This window comes from Rhineura floridana, chromosome 1 (assembly GCF_030035675.1).
Source record: "Rhineura floridana isolate rRhiFlo1 chromosome 1, rRhiFlo1.hap2, whole genome shotgun sequence".
Taxonomy (NCBI): Eukaryota; Metazoa; Chordata; class Lepidosauria; order Squamata; family Rhineuridae; genus Rhineura; species Rhineura floridana.
This window is the reverse complement of record NC_084480.1, coordinates 286,382,406-286,402,230: the sequence shown is the minus strand read 5'-3', so window position 1 is coordinate 286,402,230 and position 19,825 is coordinate 286,382,406. Positions and strand designations below refer to the sequence as shown.

The 19,825-nt window shown below is 41.3% G+C and overlaps 1 protein-coding gene and 1 long non-coding RNA gene across 6 annotated transcripts in view; both read left to right on the top strand.

The window, feature by feature from the left end:
* Positions 1-5,822: 5,822 nt before the first annotated feature.
* LOC133373725 (uncharacterized) lies at positions 5,823-9,132 on the top strand. Its single transcript, XR_009759739.1, has 3 exons — positions 5,823-6,022; positions 7,635-7,777; positions 8,321-9,132. It is a non-coding gene; the product is annotated as an uncharacterized LOC133373725 (long non-coding RNA).
* Positions 9,133-13,868: 4,736 nt separating this feature from the next.
* STK3 (serine/threonine kinase 3) overlaps positions 13,869-19,825 on the top strand; it is a 185,442-nt gene continuing 179,485 nt past the window's right edge. Inside the window, exons 1-2 of one of the 5 annotated variants that reach the window (XM_061603816.1) lie at positions 13,869-14,271; positions 18,569-18,633. In XM_061603816.1, the coding sequence (XP_061459800.1) occupies positions 18,584-18,633 (50 nt within the window). In that variant the 5' untranslated portion in view covers positions 13,869-14,271; positions 18,569-18,583. Of the gene's footprint in view, positions 14,272-14,294; positions 14,606-16,400; positions 16,418-18,568; positions 18,634-19,825 lie in introns of those variants that run through there. The other 4 variants (XM_061603774.1, XM_061603785.1, XM_061603796.1 and 1 more) reach the window with 4 other exon arrangements.

The following is a 19,825-nucleotide window of genomic DNA, read 5'->3' as shown; positions in this document are numbered from 1 at the left end:
CAGCCCAAGGTCATCCAGAGAGCTTTATGGCTGAGTAGGGATTTGAACCCTGGTCTCCCGGGTCATAGGGCCAATTTGTTGTAGAAAATAATCGCATATTTTTAAAGAAAAATAAATAAATAAAAAGGTCCACCGCTAACCATGTACATGCTGGGCTGGCCACTTGCTGATTGAAAATGAACTGCCTTCAAGTTGATCCCGACTTATGGCGACCCTGTGAATAGGGATTTCTTGGTAAACGGTATTCAGAGGGGGTTTACCATTGCCTTCCTCAGAGGCTGAGAGGCAGTGACTGGCCCAAGGTCACCCAGGGAGCTTCATGGCTGTGTGGGGATTTGAACCCTGGTCTCCCAGGTTGTAGTCCACCACCTTAACCACTACACCACATGGGCTGGAGACCCATTAAAGTGAATGAACCTTAGTTAGTGGTGCCTGTTAACTTTAATTGCCTTCTCTGAGTAGGACTAGTACTGAATACCATATAAAAAAGACAAATGCAAGGATGCTGCCCTGAGAGGATAAGCATGACCAGGCTGGCCCAGGTGCTGGCGGCAGGGACTACTTGCCACTGCCCCCATCCTCTGCCATTCTCTGGACCATCATCTGGGGGTCTCCTGTGCTGTGAGGCCCCGACTTTGGCCAATCCCATTGTAGTCAGTGGGACTGACTTCCCAACAAATGTGCTTAGGATCGGTCTGTACCGCCTTTTAAAACAAGTGACTTCCGAAGTGGAGTAGAAGCTTCTCCAATCCCAAGAAGCAAGCCCGGTTTCATTCAGTGGAATGTGCCTCCAATGAAGGCCCCTTTCCACCACAACCAACTCTTGTTCACTTCCCCCCAGAAATATATGGAGTCCATGCAAGAGGTGATGGTTTGCACACTTGTTGCAGTTACTTGAAAGCAAGCCCCATTTGACTTAGTAGGGCTCCCCCAAGTAAACACAGGATTGGGATGTTCATGCATCGAGGAGTAGAGTAGACCGCTAGACACTGGGGTGATCCCAGCCGTGGGATCAGACCTCTGAGGATCTCAGCCTTATGAAATGACCTTCTTGTGTACCACAACCAGGGGTGTAATCATCCAGGGTCTCAGGGGTCTTAGTCCCCCTACTTTTTTGAGAGCTGAGTCCCAGCAGGGCCCCTATGTCTCCAGCATCCTACAAACCAATGAGCATGAAAAAAGGAGTCTGTTAGTCATTGAGAAGAGTCTTCTAACATGCTTCCTTGTCCTTTCCTGCTGGTTGGAGGCGGTCAGAGTAAAAGGAGGTGAGTCAGCCACTGAGAAGACTCTTTTCAGCAGCTAACACCCCCCTTTCATGCTGATTAGCTCCTAGATATGTTTGTATTTTTACGAGAAGGCATTAGCAAGGATTTAATTCTCAACCCAGGAGCAAAAAAGGATGTGTGTGGCTATGACTGTCATGAAGGGACCCTGCACTTCTGAATTTGCCACTACACTACTGACCACAAAGCACTGCAGTATAGAACTTCTCCCCCCCCTCAAAGAGCTACTCTTCCTTTTGGTTAAATCACAATTTGACCCATTCCTCAAACAAATGCAGAGAAGCTTCCCCAAGGAAGACAAACGCAGGAGACCTGCCAAGATCTTCAGATTTTCTCTCATCTCTTCTAGCTGTAATTAGGGACCCTTTGAGTTAGGATATCTCCCCTCTTCCACCAGAAATAAGTCCATATTCCCCGGGAGTCACTCAACATTGCCCCAATGGTCGACTTCAGTCCCCCAGAACTGAACGGGAGACTCGACGGGAAGAAGAGGAGCGACTTCGGCTTCTTCTGGATCCTCATCCAGAAGGACAGCGGAGCAGGGACGAAGCGCCTCCCTTTCTTCACAGCAGGGGCGATGAGGCCATCTCCTGAGGCTCTCTTTGCCAATCCTCTGGATTTTCTCAGAGGCAACCCCCCCCCCGTAAGTCAGGGAGCGAAAGAGGTAGGTTAAGTCAGGCGTGCATGGCTACGGGTTAAACTGCTACTTTTCTTTTGAAAAATCCCAAGTGCATTTATTGTCATAGAATAGTGAGCAAGCTTTTGAGTCCACCGGAACTCTTCATTAGGCTGGATGGTAAGGAAAACCGGAGGGGGTGGTGTTGAGGGGAAGGGGAAACGGGCTTGGTATTGATGCCTGCATTGATCGATAGTCATTTTTGTCGCATAGCCCTAGAAGGGCGGGGCTAAGCTACGGGCATGTCAGGACCCAGGAGGAGCCCCTGGATCTATCACTACAGCTAAATTCTCTCCAGATCAGCGCCTGCCTGGCCTTCTTTTTCAATATAATCTCTAGAAAATTGAGATGATCGTGTGAAAAACGCTCCATTGACGGCCTGCAGCTTTGATCCCCAAATCCATCTGGATCTACACAGATTTCCTCCGTTTGAGTCCTTGGTGACTCTGTGTAGTCACTTACCACTCTTGTGCCTACGGTTGCTCGGTTGAACGCTCCAGCCGGGATCCCGTTAAATCGAATTGGCTTTAAGCGGAGTTGCTCCCAGGTCCTTCCACAGAAACCCAAGAATTTAGGCGTTACATTGCGAAATGGATCAGGCTACAAGAGAGCTTTGCTGGTTTAATTTGATTTATTGAGTTTTCAAAGCAACAACATTTTTATAATCTCTGGAACTCGGCCCAGAAACATGAACATATTTTAGGTTTATTTATTCCTATTGGGAAAGGAAGAAATTGAAGGGACTGGTTTGTTTTACCGTGAACCATGAATTTGCAGCAAGTCTTTCCTAACTCTTCCATCAGTCCCCCCTCCCACTTTTTTTAACTCTCAAAAGGCACGGATGCTCCTGGGTTTGATTAACACCCTCTCCATGCCCCTCACTGCGACACCAATAATTTGTGCGTTGTTTATCCTTCCGAATGTACCATCCGGACCAAGATCGCCCACAGACCGTTCCTAAATAGATTAACATTGAATTCAATAGACTTTGTTTCCTAAATATCCTATGACTATCCTGCAAACCTAAGCAAGTCCCTCTGAAATATGTGGAATTCATCCTGGTTGGGAGAGATCTGCAAGCTCGTTTAGGATCGCGCTCCAGGTACACAGTGGCCTCAATCCTGCAGGTGAACCCCCTGCTCGGAGGGGGGAGGGGACATGGCAGAGAGTGAATTAAGATCCGTTTCAGAATCATAATCCAGACATTTTAGTAGAATGAATTTTCGAGAATTGGGCAAGAGCTTTGCTCTTGTGCGCTAGCAGTAGGTTTCCCGCCCACTCTGCAAAAAAAAAAAAAAATCCTTATTCTCTTCCTTAAGGATTCACCGGTGTCCCTACTTCAGAAAGATCCAACCTAGACTAGATACAGCGCTATCTCATCCGATCCCATTAGGACCCTAATTTTTGGAAAAAAACCAAAACCAAGCAAATAGCCAGCGACAAAAGTAGTTTAAACGGAACTACTGGGATCTGAGAGAGCTTAAATCCAACCAGATGTTGCGAGTAAATTGTTTGGGCACATAACTAAAACAAGAAAAAGCCCTTTGTGAACAAATAATTGTTCCATGCAGAAATACGTGATGCAACTATTTAACTTTGTCAGACTTCTGATTAATAATAATGATAATTGAACGGTTCTGCCCATCCATTAAATTGTGTATAGATTAACGATCTAGCTTTTGACTGGCAAACTAGCCAATTAAAAATTACTTCGGGACGTCGATGCACCTGATAATTTAATAATCTTTACTGCGGAGTTCACGGTAACAGTGAAAAGGGGAATCCTGTCTGAAATGGGACAAGCTGAGGGGAGAAAAGCAAGTGATGGTTTTGTTATTACACACACATAACAAGGGCGGAAATAGTTCGCATCAAAACGTTAATTCAGGAGTTAAGGAATTAACGTTTCCAATCAATGGTTTAATGCTCCCCTCCCCCTTATGGATTCTGGAGACAACAGTAATGACAGACGTTTGGTAGCAACGATCTGTCACCCTCTCTTTTACTAAAGATGTCACATTCGTGAATGGAGGTATGACTGGCGGGCTTTCATCCTGGATCTACATGTTGCTAAATCAATTTAATTTCCGCAAACTTAATCTTAATCAGTTGTTCTCAGGAGCAGAGTGGTCACTGAGTTACTCCAGGACGAAAGAGTTGCGATTAACATTATGCGTGTATGGGGTGAGGTGACAAAGGGAAGCGGACATCTTGTCAGCCAGAACCTCCTCTAGTCTCTACTAAACGCCTCCTGCAATTCGCTTAAGGAGCTTTCACTGAGAGAAACAAATGACAACGTAATACTCGACGTATAGAAAGAGACGCACAGCCAATCGCGTGAAAGGTCTCAAGTTCTTCAGACTTCCCGGCTTCTATACTTGAGGTTGTAGCGGTGTCGTAGTGAGCATACCTGATCCTCGTAGAAGGAAGGAAACATCTTATACACGAATGCTTGAGTTCGGATATGCTGTGCTGTTGAACTGAGACGACGCCCCCAACCCCAACAAGAAGACACAATGCCCTGCCTACTAGGAAGCCTCACCTCCAGGGGCCTTCTAAATCCAACTCTTTCAAGTTTCACGAAGTAGGGAGATCCAGGAGGTCTGAGTTGCACCTATGCAACGTATTTGCACTATATCGCTCGTACATATACTGATGCAACTCTCCCTACATTTAAAAAAAAACCTAATTTCTCCCTACAGGTTTATTTTAAAAAAAAACACAAACCCTTTCCTTCTGTATGTGAAGCGGCATAGCTCAGCAAAACATTGTCACTAAGAAAATAGTTGTAATTCTAAACCAAAGTAAAAAAAGAACAATTTCCAGTGTGTGCCCTGTCTGAATTTATGCCGTCTCCCCTAAATTCAACATACTACAATTAAAAATGTTGAAGTGGCTCTGATCTTTTTGCTTATGATCTTTTTATTTATTATGTTTACTGCTTGATTTGGTATATGGTAGAATAGGTTTTATGGATATGAAAAAGTACACAGACTGTTGTTTTTACCATGCCCACTTGGAATTAACCTCAGCAGATATCGGTGCCAATTACAAGATAATGTCAGTGGCCCAGTTTTAAGTAGAGATGTAAAGGACTGAGGTACTAAACAGCCAGAGACATAACTGCTACATTTCACAACTGATTAAAATTATGAGAAGCTTGAAAACTGGAGCATACTCAAATAGGATATAGTCTAATTAAAAAAAGCATCAGATTTTTAAAAATTGTTTGCATCCAAAGGCCACTCATGTATTATGAATTTTCTGCAACATACAATTGGTCACCTTTACTGACATTTATTTTTCTGATTATGCACACACTATTAACCACCTTGGGTCACAGCTTTGCAGCATGTGTGTGCTTCAGGTGCATCCAGCAAACACTCTGCCTGTGTGATAATCATATGTAAAAAAACTACATATGCCTTGCATGGTTTCTCCCTAGATGGTAGCATTTTCCATTCAGAACATTTATAAAGTGCAAAGCAAGCTTAACTCTGGTATTTAAAATGGCTTCAAATGTTGTGGGAAAGCAATGTCTGTTACTTCACATCCTTCAAAACATGTTAAGCTGGACAGGTTGCATTTGGGGACCTTCCTGCTCATTCTTCTAAGAGGGATCCTGGACATCTTTCTCAAAGTCCTGCCTAGAGGGCACCACAGTCTTTACCTGCTGTTTCTGTTGGAAGTGTTGGGGTGCAACTGAACTTGTTTGCATGGGTTAAAGTAGATAGAGGGGAACATCTAAACTCCTAGACTGTGTTTCTGACTTGACCTATGCTGACCTTCCTTCAGGTGTGTAGACTGATACTCTTAGGGTTGCTGACCTCATTTCCTGCTCCTCCCTTCTTCTTCATGGGAGAGGAAACATCTTTCCTTTGTCACTCTGCTGAAATCAAAGGAGCAAGCCTGGCTTCTTGTATATTTAACTTAGTTGACTAGAACTAGGAACTCTTTTCTCAGCTTTCTTATTTTCTATGACAAAAGTCTCTGTATGATTGAAGCAAAAGGGAAGTCTATTCATACAGGATTCAATACACAGCCACCTCCCAAGCTATGTGTGGTAAGTAAGCTACGTTAATTCAACTGTTTATCCTTTTCAGATCACCCCAGCAGCTTCCCCCATGGCGTTCCTGGGTTGTTTTGGTTCTCACTTATTTATCTCCCCAGCCTCTGATTCTGGTATGCCACTTACATTTTGAGCAGCATGGACAGGAGAGAAAGGTATGTGATCTGTTCAGTGGAGAAGAAACAGGACCAACATAAACAATAAGTACTGATATCACAGGTTGGTCTATTAGTAAGGCAATACCTTTAGTAGGATAAATTCAGTGTAGTGTAGTGGTTAGAGTGCCGGAGTGGGCCTTGGATCAAATCCCACTCTGCCATGAAGCTCACTGGGTGACCTTGTGCCAGTCACTGTCTCTCAGCCTAACCTACCTCACAGGCTTGTTGTGAGGATAAAATCAGGAAGCAGACAACCATGTTTGTATGCCACCTTGAGCTCCTCAGAGGAAAGATGGGATATAAATGTAATAATAAATAAATAAATGTCACAAAATGGTGAGAAAACTTAAAAGCTCTCCTCAACATTTCTTCAGGATGGATGCTGTTTTGTTTAACATCCAGGCTGAAGAAGAGTTCTGGAGAAGGCTTTCTGTGACCTTTTGGGTGGTCCTAATAGTAGTATTGTTTTACTGTGGCTTCTGAGTAAGCATTTTTATAATAGCTCTAACAGTGCAATTATTCCTTTTATGCTTTTAAGCTAAAAGTGCTATTGGTAGGGCTAATATAAAGCCATAGCTGGCAATGAATGCTACATGCTTTCTCAAGGGAGGCTAAGAATGTCTTTTAATCTAAATTTCCACAAGGGTAGCCATGTTAGGCTGTAATCCTACCTTCACTTACATGGAAGAAAACCCCAATGAATTCAGTAGGACTTACTTTTGAGTAAGTATGGTTAGGATTGTGCTTTTAGTCTGTTTCAGCAAAAGCAACAAAGAGTCTTGCGACACCTTAGATATTAACTAATTTACCATGACTTAAGCTTTCATGGACTAGAGTCCACTTAATCAGATGTTTTAACTTTAATAAGTTTCTTCTGAATATAGAAATATATTTATAAATGTAAAAATAACAAATAGTATTTTGGCACTAAAGACTAACAAGATTATTATGCTATAAGCTTCTGTGGACTAGAGTCCATCAGATGTGTGAAGAGTTGTCCTGATATATTGGGGTGGTGATTGATTATAAATACTTGCTGTTTGGATCAAGGACATTTACCTCTATGTATTGTAATGTATAACATTGTTTGGTTGCTTTTTGTTTGTTTTTCCTTTAGTTGTAATCTGTATTTGGCTGCCTGATAAATTTGATTGATTTATTGACTGATTGTCATAAATTATAATTTTTCCTGTGGTCTATGTGGCTCTTCCATTCGGTATACAGAAGTGGGAAACTCACATACTGATGTCAGAGGTAAAAACTGAACTGGCATAACATTGATATGTCAGAAAACTGCCATCATTTTCATTCATTAGAATGCCACCTCCCCCAAATCACAGTGACAGAAATAACGTATTTAGGAAGTGATATATATTATTATTAGGAATAATATATATTAGGAAGTGATGATATATATTGCTAACTCTTCTCCCCTCTTCCTCAATTAGATCTGCAAGGACTTCTGAAGAGTGGATCAAAGCCACTGCTTGGAAAAAGCCAGCAGAAGAAAACATAAGTTCTGTCCAAGTTTCATCTCCTCTTTGTTCAGTTATCAGCAGTGTTTCAAAGCAGGCTTGTTTTGAAGTCAGCGGTAGGTTTTCTGCACTGTCAGAGTTTTGTAAGCACCCCCAAATATCTCAGAGGTTTCCGTTTCATATCAGAATAGTGCATGTACATTGCCACTGCAGTTATTAATTTTAACTCATCATTCCCTGCTTTCCCTCTGGGCCCCTTAGTTACATCTGGTGTCTCAGTATGAGTGAGCAAGATGACCATTGCTGATAATGGCAGGGAGGCTGCAGATCCTCATGTTATTTGTAGAAAACCTCACCAAGGTTATTGGCTGATTTATGTGGTGTCTTCTATTCAGCTGGACAAGGTTCTTTAACACCATTATTCTAATCCACATCACCTTCAACCCAGAGTGGGTCAAATTTCCATCTCTTATTGTTGCAGCTGCAGGTTTCTGACACTGAAGTTAAACTCTAGTTCTAAGGTAAAGTAAACTCCATCTCCTTAAAAAAAAAGTTCAGATCTTTAGTACAAAAGCTGAGTTGACCAATCATTGCAGTAATGTCACAACTGAAATTGAAAATAAGTGTGACCAGATTTTTTCAACTTGCTTATACTATAGAGAAAGCCAGAGAAAAAGGAAGGAAGACAGAACTGGGATGAAAGGAAGATGGTCAAACAGCAACATCCTGATCAGGAATTGCATAAATATAACAATTATTTATTTAAGAAGAAAAACTACATAGAGCTCATTGGAACTTCCAGCTGAGAAAGTACAGAGGCCACAACTAAGATGTGCTAAACATTAACCACTTTCGGTTTTCAGATTGTAACCAGAAATTGGCATCTCCTCTTCCTGAATGCATAGATTGCACAAATCTTTACTTTCCTGGGTACTGACACCGTTTCCTACTTAGCTGCTGATTCTGCAGTATCATGGTTTCTGCCAGTTGCTTCTTCTTTCTTCTTCCTGAATTAGTCATATGCATGATCCCCAGACTTAAGAACACAAGAGAAGCCCTGCTAGAACAAAGGCTTATCTAGTCTGGCATCCTCTTTCTGACAGTGGCCAACCAGATGTCCTGGGAAGCTCACAAGTGGGACATGCGCACAAGAGCCCTCTCTTGCTATTGTCCCAGTGACTACTGTTGGGAGGTGTATTTCCTCTGAACAAGGAGATGCTATATAGCCATCATGACCAATAGCCACTGATGGGCTTATCCTCCATGAATGTGTCTAATCCCTTTTTAAAGTCATATATGATGTAAGTCCACATCTTGTGGCAGAGAATTCAGAAAATGAATTATGTGTCATGTGATGAAAAACGTTCTCTTTTTTGACCTGAATATCCATGCCAATCAGTTTAACTGGATGATCCGAGGTTCTAGTATAATGAGAATGGCAGAAAAACTCTCCACTTTCATCATCCATAATTTATAGACCTCTATAATGTCCCTACTTTGTTGCATTTGTATATAAACTAAAAATCCTCAAACAATTTATCCTGTCCTCTTATGAAAGATACTCCAGTCCCCTGATCATTATAGTTGCCTTTTTGGCATCTTTTGAGAAAGGGCATCTGTTGCACTCTGGACACTGTTTTAATTGAGCCATACACTATGATCACAACATATCTTAATTTATTTCAAGCATTTTTATTCTGCCCTTCAGCCAAGAAAGGCTGTCAGAGGAGCTTACAAATGTCAGGGACAAGGCAGTCACTTCTCATAGGCTTACAATATAAAAGACATAACACAAAAGGAAAAGGGATTGGGAAGGAGGAGAAAAAAAGCAAGCTCAGATACTGGTTCTTAGTTACAGAGTTCTAATAACAAAAAGTTGGAATAGAATGGTTAGTTAAAGTCAGTTCAGGTCCCATCAGTGTATAATAGTGCAATCCCAACCATGTCTTATCAGAAGTAAGTCCTATTGAATTCAAAGGAGCTTACTCCCAGGTAAATGGGGTTAGGATTGTGGTCTGAGCTAGTTTTTTGTTTTTGACCCATTTTATACTTCCCTTCGTTGAACTGCATTTCACATTTTGTTGCCCAGGATGGAGGGATCCTGTTGGAGCTGTTCATGATGCATTTTTGTTTTTATCACCCTGAATAACTTGTTGTCATTTACAAACTTGTTCACCTCTACCCCCAAATCATTTTTAAACAAATTGAAAAGCTCTGGATTCAGTGCAGATCCTTTTAGGGGATCCCACTTCTTACTTCCTCCTTTGTGAAAACTGTCCATTTATTCCTACCCTGCGCTTCCTGTTCTTTAACCAGTTACCAATCTGCAAAAGAACCTGCAATCTTATTCCATGACTGCTAAGCTTACTCAGAAGCCTTTGGTGAGGGATGTGATGCGTCCTTCCCTGGCTCTCCCTGTCAGGTTCCTACCTGCTCGTGGTTACTGCCTGTCTCTAGGCACCACCAGGGACTCCACCAGTCCGGACCGCACTCTCTTATGGTTTACCTATCCGCTCTAGCACAGATCTCAACAGATCCCCCTGCTAGGCAACCACCAGTAACGTCCCAATACTAGTATTCCCAGAGACTCTGAATACTGGTATTGTTATTCTCTTCACCGCTGCCACCATTTGTTACAGTTCCCCTTCAGCCTTGGTCATTACCTTACCCTCCCTTCTGGTCTGTGAAACTCCAGCCAAGGATCAGGCCTTTGGTAAACCAAATTAAGTATTTATTAAAGATAACAAAGCTAACAAGATTAACAAGATTTCTTCTTAAGGCACATAAGCATATAGTTTTACTCAATACTAATCTGAACTCCACCCCCCTCCTTCTTCACTCTCTCCTGGCAAACAACTCTCTCAAACCCCACCAAGCAATCCACTCTTTCTCTTCTCCCCCCTATTCCACAATTCACCACCTCACATTCACCCAGATTTACCTGTCATCCTTTCATTTATACTGTCAGCCATTTTAAACATTCAGCCAATCATCAAGCATTCTATTGCCTATTCAGTCCCCCTCCTCTTTCACTACTTACCATGTATACTCTAAACAACCAGCACTTACCATATATACACTAATATATAGGAACATCACAAGGGACCTTGTGAAAAGCTTTTTGAAAGTCTAAGTGTGCAGTGTCTATCAGATCACCACGATCCACGTGCTTATGGACACTTTCAAAGAACTCTAAAACTTATCTTTGAAGAAGCCACACTGATTATTCTTCCTCCTCAGCTTTATTTGCTGTTCCATGTTGTTGATAGTTTTGTCTTTAATCATGCCTTCAACCAACTTACACAAAACAGACATTAAACTAACCCACATGTAATTACCATGGCGATGAAGAAAAGTCACCATTAACATGCAAGCATTGGAGCTGAATGCTGACAGAAGCTGAACTGTAATAGGATCCCCTGTTGAAGAAGCGCACTTTACCCTGGATACAATCACACTGACAGCCTGGATTTAGGAAAACAATAAAATAGCATTTATTAAAGCAAATACATGTTTGATAAGAAAGATTCCTAGTTCTGGCTAACTAAGGTGGAGATGTGAAGAGTCATGCTTGCTCTTCTCTGTAGGAGAGTGAGCAACAAAAGGGGAAAATAAGTGTCTCCTTTCCCAATGTGGGATGAAGAAGAAGAAGGGAGGAGCAGGAAATTAGGTCAGCAACCCTAAGAGGATCAGTTTACAACCTGAAGGAAGATCAGCACAGGTTAGGTCAGAAAAACAGCCTAAGAAGCACAGAGATTCCCCTTTCCCACTCTATTTACCCTTCCCCATGCAAGCTGAGTTAAATTCAAACACTTCCAACATAATGTGTGAGAATAAGGAATAAATCTGCACGAAATGTATATGATGGAACTGAAAAAAGTTTAAAACTTAATCATTACATTGTTTTTGTTTAAATGGTTTAACCATGGGTTACAGGCTACTTGTACATTGCAAATCAATGTACATTATGGACAACTTGGGGGCTGTTCTTGCTTTTGAGCTGGATAATTTCTAGAACAGCAGTTACTCTATCAATCATACTGTCCACTGTGTGTCAATGTGCAAGCAAGGCATGGCAGAATGCAGATATTATGGATCAATTTCAATATAATTCTAAGGTTCCCAGTTTGCTTCTACTAAACCTAATTTTTATGTGAAATATTGGAGGATAACATCTCCATTGAAGATTCTTTGGCATCTGATTACAACAGTTTTATTTAGAACCAAGGTTAAGAAAGTACATGTTAAGATAAGCTTGCAAGGTTATTTTGTGTTTGATAGGATTGTTGGAATGTCCTCCCTCCTGAGGAGAAATACAAAACTGAGAGGAAGAAAAAAGGTTCCCTTATCTCCCAGATAAATTGTTGGCATTTTATTCAAGGTTTTATCTTCAGTTCTACTGATTAATACAAGAACATGAAATATTAACCTGACATCAAACCATCTATAATTCACAATCTGCACACATTATATATAAAATGAAGTGAGTTTTATCTATCTTGTATTATAGCTGCTCATTTTCTTCTTCTCAGCACTTTGGGTAGGGTAGAGCATCTTTTTCAGAATAAGGGCCGCATTCCATTCTGGACAACCTTTTGGGGGCCACATGCCAGTGATGGGTGGGGCCAAAGGCAAACATGAAAAGAATAATGAATAAAAAATTTACCTTGCACAGGAGGCTAGTTTCTTACATACACTTGCACATCATTCTAGCCCCTTAATTTATGTAAATTGTTTGACTGAGATGTGGTGTCATAGGGACAGTTATATTTTAAGGCTACTTATGTATCAAGTTTTTAGAATCACACCTTTTTGCATTGTACTTAAAATTAACGTCAGGACTTTGATGTTCTCCAGGTTTTGCTTTTTAAAATTTTGGATAACTCCTCTAGCTTATTACGTTTCCATACATACACCCAGGCCACTGGGTAGAAAAAAAAAAGTTTTCCAGTGTGATACTTAAGAGTTACTGCAACATGCCTGTAATTTTCCAGGAGGATGTAGCAGTCAGTTCCTACCCAGTTTTCTTTGTTCATCCTCCTATCTTGTCTGCTGGAGATCAAGCTGAATTTAATTTTGCTTCACAGATGGTGGGATGGGATGGGATACCCATCTGCTGTTTTCCCTCCTGTTAGAACAGCAAAAAGATGTTCCGGGTTGTGACCCAAGAACCCTAACAAAAGCAGGACTACAGCTGAATATCAAGGAGACTAAAGTAATGACAACAGAAGATTTATGTAACTTTAAAGCTGAAAATGAGGACACTGAACTTGTCAAGGATTATCAATACCTTGGCACAATCATTAACCAAAATGGAGACAATAGTCAAGAAATTAGAACAAGGCTAGGACTGGGAATGGCAGTTATGAGAGAATTAGAAAAGGTCCTCAGATGCAAAGATGTATCACTGAACACTAAAGTCAGTATCATTCAGATCATGGTATTCCTGATCTCTATGTATTGATGTGAAAGTTGGACAGTGAAAAAAGCAGATACAAGATAACACTGACATTGAAAAACAAAATAGAAATGCTGATTGGTCATGTATACATGGTGTACTGTAGAATAGTTAAGCTCCTCTGAGGATTTTTATTTTTAGTAATAACATAGCTCTGGAAAGATCCCTGCCAGTAACCAGGTGAAACTTATTTCGTCACTTTGGCAACAATCCTACACGCACTTATCTGCAAGTATGTCCCGCTAAACCCGGTTGGGGTTTGTATCGGAGAGGTGTAGGATTTCGCTGTTTACAAGGGGACAGGAAAAGCTCTGTGCTAAATTTCGCCATGTTAGCATCGAGTTTTTCCTGGTTCCTCGTAAACCGCGCAGTCCCACACTTCTATTCCGATATAAGCCCAACAGGCTACTGCTAAAGTCACATGAACGAGGCCAAAGAAAAAGTGGAAAACCACCTTTACTTTTGTGCCTTTGTGAAAGATTTCTAGCAACGGGGCTGCGCGCTTCAAAGCCTATTTACTAGGAGAAGAGGCAAGAGAGCCATCCCACTACGTTCAATGAGACTAATTTTCCAGCAACTAAGTCTGATGGCAGATTAACAATGAACCCGTGATAATCCACCAAGAGAGAGAGAGAGAGAGAGAGAGAGAGAGAGAGAGAGAGAGATGTTGACTAGAAAACTACATAACCCAACATGCACCCTTCTACGCAGGGAATTTATCTGCGTGACGCTTGATTCTCCGTCAATGACGCGCCGTGACGCTCCCACTCCCCTGCCTGCCACTATGGCAATTGCTCCCGCTGGCTTGCGCCCGGCCTAAAGTAACTTTCTCTTCCGTCTTTCCGATTGACTTTTAGGAAGACCAGTGCTGGCTCCGCATCCTTTCCTCTACAACCAATAGAAAGGCTGGCTGGGCGGTTTTTGTCAAGTAGCAGGGTCGTTCTGTGCCTAGGGCTTGAAGTCAGGCAGCGGACACGACACGAGGGGAGGGTCACTGTTAAAGGGCCAGCAGTGGAAGAAAGGTCTGCGGAGAGTTTCGGGGTTTTTTTTGGCTAAGTCCTGTCAGGGTGGTTATAAACGCACCGCGCCTTGGTGGGGGGTAAATATCCCAGGAGCCGCCGGCCGCAGAATGGAGCAGGCAGCGCCTAAAAGGTAATGACTGCAGGCCTCTTCCATTCCCGAGAGACAGCGCGAGCGGGCGGGGGCGAGATTTACTTTGGGCACAAGGAAGGAGGCCGGCCTAGGCCACATTTCGCAGCTTTCGGGCGCCTCTCTTGGGCGCTCCGGGTTCTCGTTCCTGGGGAGGCTTCCTGGTGGATCTGTCCTCTCTGACTACCCCATTCCCCTGTCCCGAGGCCTCACGCTGAGGAGGGAGAGCGGGTGTGCTAGAAACGTACACCTCCCCTTCCCATACCTGCTCCTATGGAGAAACCGGGGCTGTGTCATTTGCAGACTCTTCCAGAAGGGTAGCCGTGTGAAGCCTGAGGTAGTAAAATCAGCAAATAATCTTGCGGGGCTTTAAAGACGCACATCTATTATGGCATAAGCTTTCATGGACATTTATTTATTATTTGACTTATATCCCGCCCTTCCTCCCAGCAGGAGCCTAGACATGGTATAATATGTATGGTAGTCTTTAAGATGCTGAAAGATTTTGGAGTGTGTGTGTGTACATGTGTACAGTCCCCTCAGTCCACTCCCCATGTGAGAAAACAATTGATCCCATACCATGTCTTTTAAACACACACTTGGCACACCAATCCTGCATTCCCACAACCATGCCTGTTCTTCCAGATCTTTGTGATTCAGAGTAACTATCTGTGGATTCATATGTGCAGGTATGCACTAGAAATGATGTGGTGCTTACCCTTCATAAGTGTGCATAGTAGGAATAGTGGTATCTTTGCACTCACCAATCTTGGTAACTATGCTGCTTGTGGGTATGACAGTATGGTTAGAGGACATTAAAGCATACTGCAATGCATTTGGTCATTCTGATGATGTACCTTTGATGTGTTCTCTTCATAGCGCCTACAGATGGATAAAGACCCCACACATACTCCCTTCTGTGCTCCATGTAGGAGTGGGGCAGAAATTAAATCACTCTGTCATGCATACATGCAAGCCACCCACTTTAGACCTCCCTGCTGGTCCTTCCCATGGGGCAGAGAGAATGTTGCATTTCCCTGAATGTCCTTCTATTGGTCGTCTTGGAAGAGACCTACTGAAACATCTGACCCATATCTTTGTGAAGGGGTGTGGGAATGAAGGCTTGGGAAATTATGGCCTGTCTGCATTATACAAATCTTTCTGAAAGTATATGGATGAAACGTACAGAGAGAGCAGATTCTGGCTCCAGGTCAAGAGCATGCTTCAGTTTAGGCTATTGTATTTTGTGTACTCAAGTTGTGGATTTAGAGGAAAGCAGCTTAGTTGTGAGAAATGAACAGCTTCTATTTAAAAAAAAGGTTGTGGAAACTCTGCAATACGCACACCTTATAACTGTATAGTTGAAAGATTGTAGGAGATAACACATGTATCCTACAAGCTATATTTATTGGTATATTAATGTGTATACTCCCTCCTTGTCTTTATGCTTATCCCTTGGGTTAGGTAGATAACGTTGCATATCTCAAACTTCCATATTGTTCAACATTTACACTACAAGGCAGACTGTAATTTGTAGGTGTACCAAATGCCCTATTACTTACAGAACCTTTATGTTGACTAGGATTAAAAAGATATTTATCATTTTCTGTTATAGGTACAAGATAGACCTATCACTTATTTTGGAGGTGGGTTGGGGAGATGCTAATTTTAAACTGTCTTGCTAATTTTTAAGTCTGCAAATAATATGGGCATTAGCTATATGAGAGACCTTCAGCTCTTACCTTGGAATCTGTCTGACAGACCCTATGATTTGACAATTCTACCATTTGCACCTAATGTTGGTTGGGTATTGGGCTTTTGCTTGGCAAGCCCTATAGTGTAGAATTCAATTCCTCCAGACAGTTATCTGTGTTCTCCCCGGTCTTGCCTTTTATTACATGAAAGCTTTTCTCTAATTGATGCCTCCGCAATTTTACCTTCTGCCTGCAATATCTTTGTGGTTTTATCAATTTGACTATGTTATGCAAGTTCCTGAGCTACAGTTGCAAAAGAACACCAATACTTGATCAGTTGTGTATGTTTGAGCACATCATTTATTTGCTGTCTTGCCTCCCTTCATTCCATTTGAACAGGTGGAGGAGAGAGTATCTGAGATCTTGTGACTAGAACATGGAGTGCTTCTTCAGTGGTATTTATTCAGTTATAGTGTAAAAGATGTGTGACTCTGTGAAATCCCTTCTCTTGTGTGTATTACAAATAGGGATAATAAGTGAAGAATGAGTCAAGATACCATTCAGTGTATGCTGTCAGCATAAGACTGTCCTACCCACATTATGCCTGACTTCTCAGTATATGGATTTGTTGAAGAACACAAGAAATCTGGGAAGATCTTATGGAAGTGTGCCTGTAGTCTTAAATTGATTTTGCTGGAGCAATATCTTGCCCAGGCACTGAAAAATAAGTTCTCAGTGACGTCTTAGAGAATATTAGTTTCAATTAAGCTGTGGTAGCCACAATCTGACAGGCCTGGCAAAGGGTTAGCTCTTATTAACAATTTTAAAAGAAATAAATTATTGCAAAGAAAATATAGTGCAAGTTACACACACCTACACATAAATAATATAAATGTGTATTGTGTAGGAGCCTTGTAAAGTGGAAGAAAGGTGAGGCAAAACAAATTAAATGAGCTAAAATGGATATGTTTTTGGACAACTCTAGGGAAAGTCAGTTCAATTACAGTGTGATCATATCAGTGGTAGAGGGCACTCGTTGGGAAAATAAAATTAGCTGTCAGAGAGGTGGGTTCTAACATAGCTTTCTTGCTGATATGCAAGACCATGTTTTATCTGGAGGAACATTTAATCATCTGAGACCCCACTTGCAATCTGAAACAGTTCAGCTTATCATATCAGTAAAAAGTAGAATTCAGTTGCTTGAGGATCTCTGCATATAATAGAAAATTACTTAATTCACATGGAGAACACAGGCTGATCTAGTATAAGTTTTCTATCTGTCTGTCTAGCCCAGTATTGTCTACTTGAACTGGCAGTTGCTTTCCATGGTCTTAGGCAGATAGTATTTCCTACCACCTGCTTCCTGATTTTTTTTAATACCAGGGATTGAAGCTAGAACGTTCTGCATGCAAAATATGTTCTTTATTATTAAGCTATGATTCTTCTTACATGAGCATTAACATAACAGCTGCAAACTTAAAGTAACTTGCAATGTTTAGATGTTCAGTGATGACTGGTGCTGTGATCCATGCATGGACATTGAAACCACTTTGCAATCATAGCAAGGCATGTTGAGGCTGCCAGGATTGGCACTGTTATTGTGAGAAAGCAGCATTAGATGCATGATGTCAGCCTTGTATTTAACAACTTACTTAGTAGCCATTGTTGATTAGAAATATTATGCAGGCGGGTAAGCAGGCTGACAGAAGAGAGATGGATCACTCTGTTCCTCCTTCACTGGCATGCTTGGTTTCTCTGCTAACTATGGAGGAAGGAAGGTTCTCTTAGCAGTTGAGCTTAACTGGGTGAAAGATGACTGAGCAGCATGCTGGTGCGTGGGGAGCAATCGTAACTTCTTCACTCTTTCTCTGCTCCTGCTGTGATACGCCATGGTTTGGCTTAGTGCTGTTTCTGAACCCAGGCTTGTGACTGGTCTCTCTCCAAGCCATGGACTATAACCAAGGTTTGTTCTTTGCTTACATAGGAAGTGTAGATGAAGTTGGAATTATATATATATTATTTCATTTGTGTTAGAGTTTGAGTATTCATAACAGTAGCAAAAGATAATGGGCTTTTTTGAGACTGCAGCTCTGTAAAATTCCCTCTACTTTTCAGTGTATTATTTTCAAAAAGCAATGTTTGAATTAGTAACCACTAAGATTTTTTTTGTAGTCAGTGCTGCTTTTGCTCCACAGACTTATATAAACTTGGATTCAAGAAATTTTCTTGAAAACCTTCATTCCTGGCTTCTGTAAACATGAGAACTGCCTACAATTTCCATATATATTCTCTTCTCTTCCTATGTTTTTAAATTAAGGAAGCTGTTTGTTTTTACATGTGGTTATAAATATTCAAGTATTCATAAGCAATTTGTTCTCCTGTACACTGGTTTTCTTAACTCTATTTTTTAGGTCAGATGCCACATTTAATTTAAAATGAACTGAGCCCAACGAATGCCTGCAACAAATCATAATAGTGAGCAAAGAGACAACATAGCAATTAATGGAAATTCCCCAGCTTCATTTAGAAACTAAATACAGTTGATTTTATGCTGACTTTGGCATGCAGGATATGTTTAGAACTTCTCTCTGTTTGCATACTTTCAGGTTCTTTATAAAACAATGTTGGCAAAGCAGATTGAAAGGATCAAATGTACAAAACGATTCACCAGGCAAGTAAGAATTATGTGAAGTTGGGTTGAAAGAAGTATGGAATGATTCCTTGGGCACTAGGCATCTGGCAAACCAGACTTCAATAAGCTTGACCAAAAAAAAAAAAAGAAGTGGACCAATGCTATATTGGGCCCAGGTCCATATGGATTGCATCAAAGACATTGTACCTTCAGACATTTGTTACACGGTGGGAACAATGTTTGTGAATTTACATTTGCTGGTTCCCAAGAGGCATGATGTTTTAGAATTACTACTGCTGCCATGTGTCAAATCAGATAGGTACTTTAAATTGGAACAGTGTTGTATAGTCATTACGTGTAATGCTTTTGCAATAACCCTGTGAGGTAGATAACTCTTTTCCCATTAAAGGAAGAATATGTGACACAAGAATTTTTTCAAGTCAACATAGTGAGTGGATTCACTGATTTTATTAGATTTGTATATCATTTTTATATTTTAAAAGTCTTAAAGCTATTTACGATGTATATAATACAACAAAAAATAACAACATTAAAATATTAATATGCACAAGGTCAATACAGTAACATTTATAAAAACATCCAGATGTGGGATTTTCACTCGGATCATTTCCAAGGGCAACTCAGTGTGCTACTGTTTTGCATGTAAAATCTTCTACATATGCTTGTAGGATACTAGTGTGTAAATATGGCAAACCTATGTTTGTGAAATGTGTTATATTGGCATGCTGACTAAAGAGCTGTGATCGGTTGCTGCAGCTCCCTGATGAGTATAACATTGGTGACAACCATGTTTTTTAGGAAGATGGCTTAGCTCAGATTATCTGTCCATGTAGCCCTTGTACTATGTCTGGTAAAGGATCCCCAGAGTCTCAGACAGAACCACCTTGGACAGCTCCGTGAAAGTTTGGATTAATACCTGGAGTAGATTCCATTGCCCCACTGACATGGAGCCACCAGTCACCAGTGGGTACAGTACAGCCGTCATGGCTAGTAGCCTGATTCTCCATGAATTTGTATAATCCTCTTTTAAAGCTGTTCAAGTTGGTGGCCATCATTTACACAAAAAGCGTATTTTAACTATGCGCTGGGTGAAGAAGTATTGCCTTTTGTTCTGAATCTTCCAGTGTTCCATTTTATTTGGTGACCCTCAGTTCTAGAGAGAGAGAAAAACACCTCTCTCTCCACTTTCTCCACATTATGCATGTTTTGC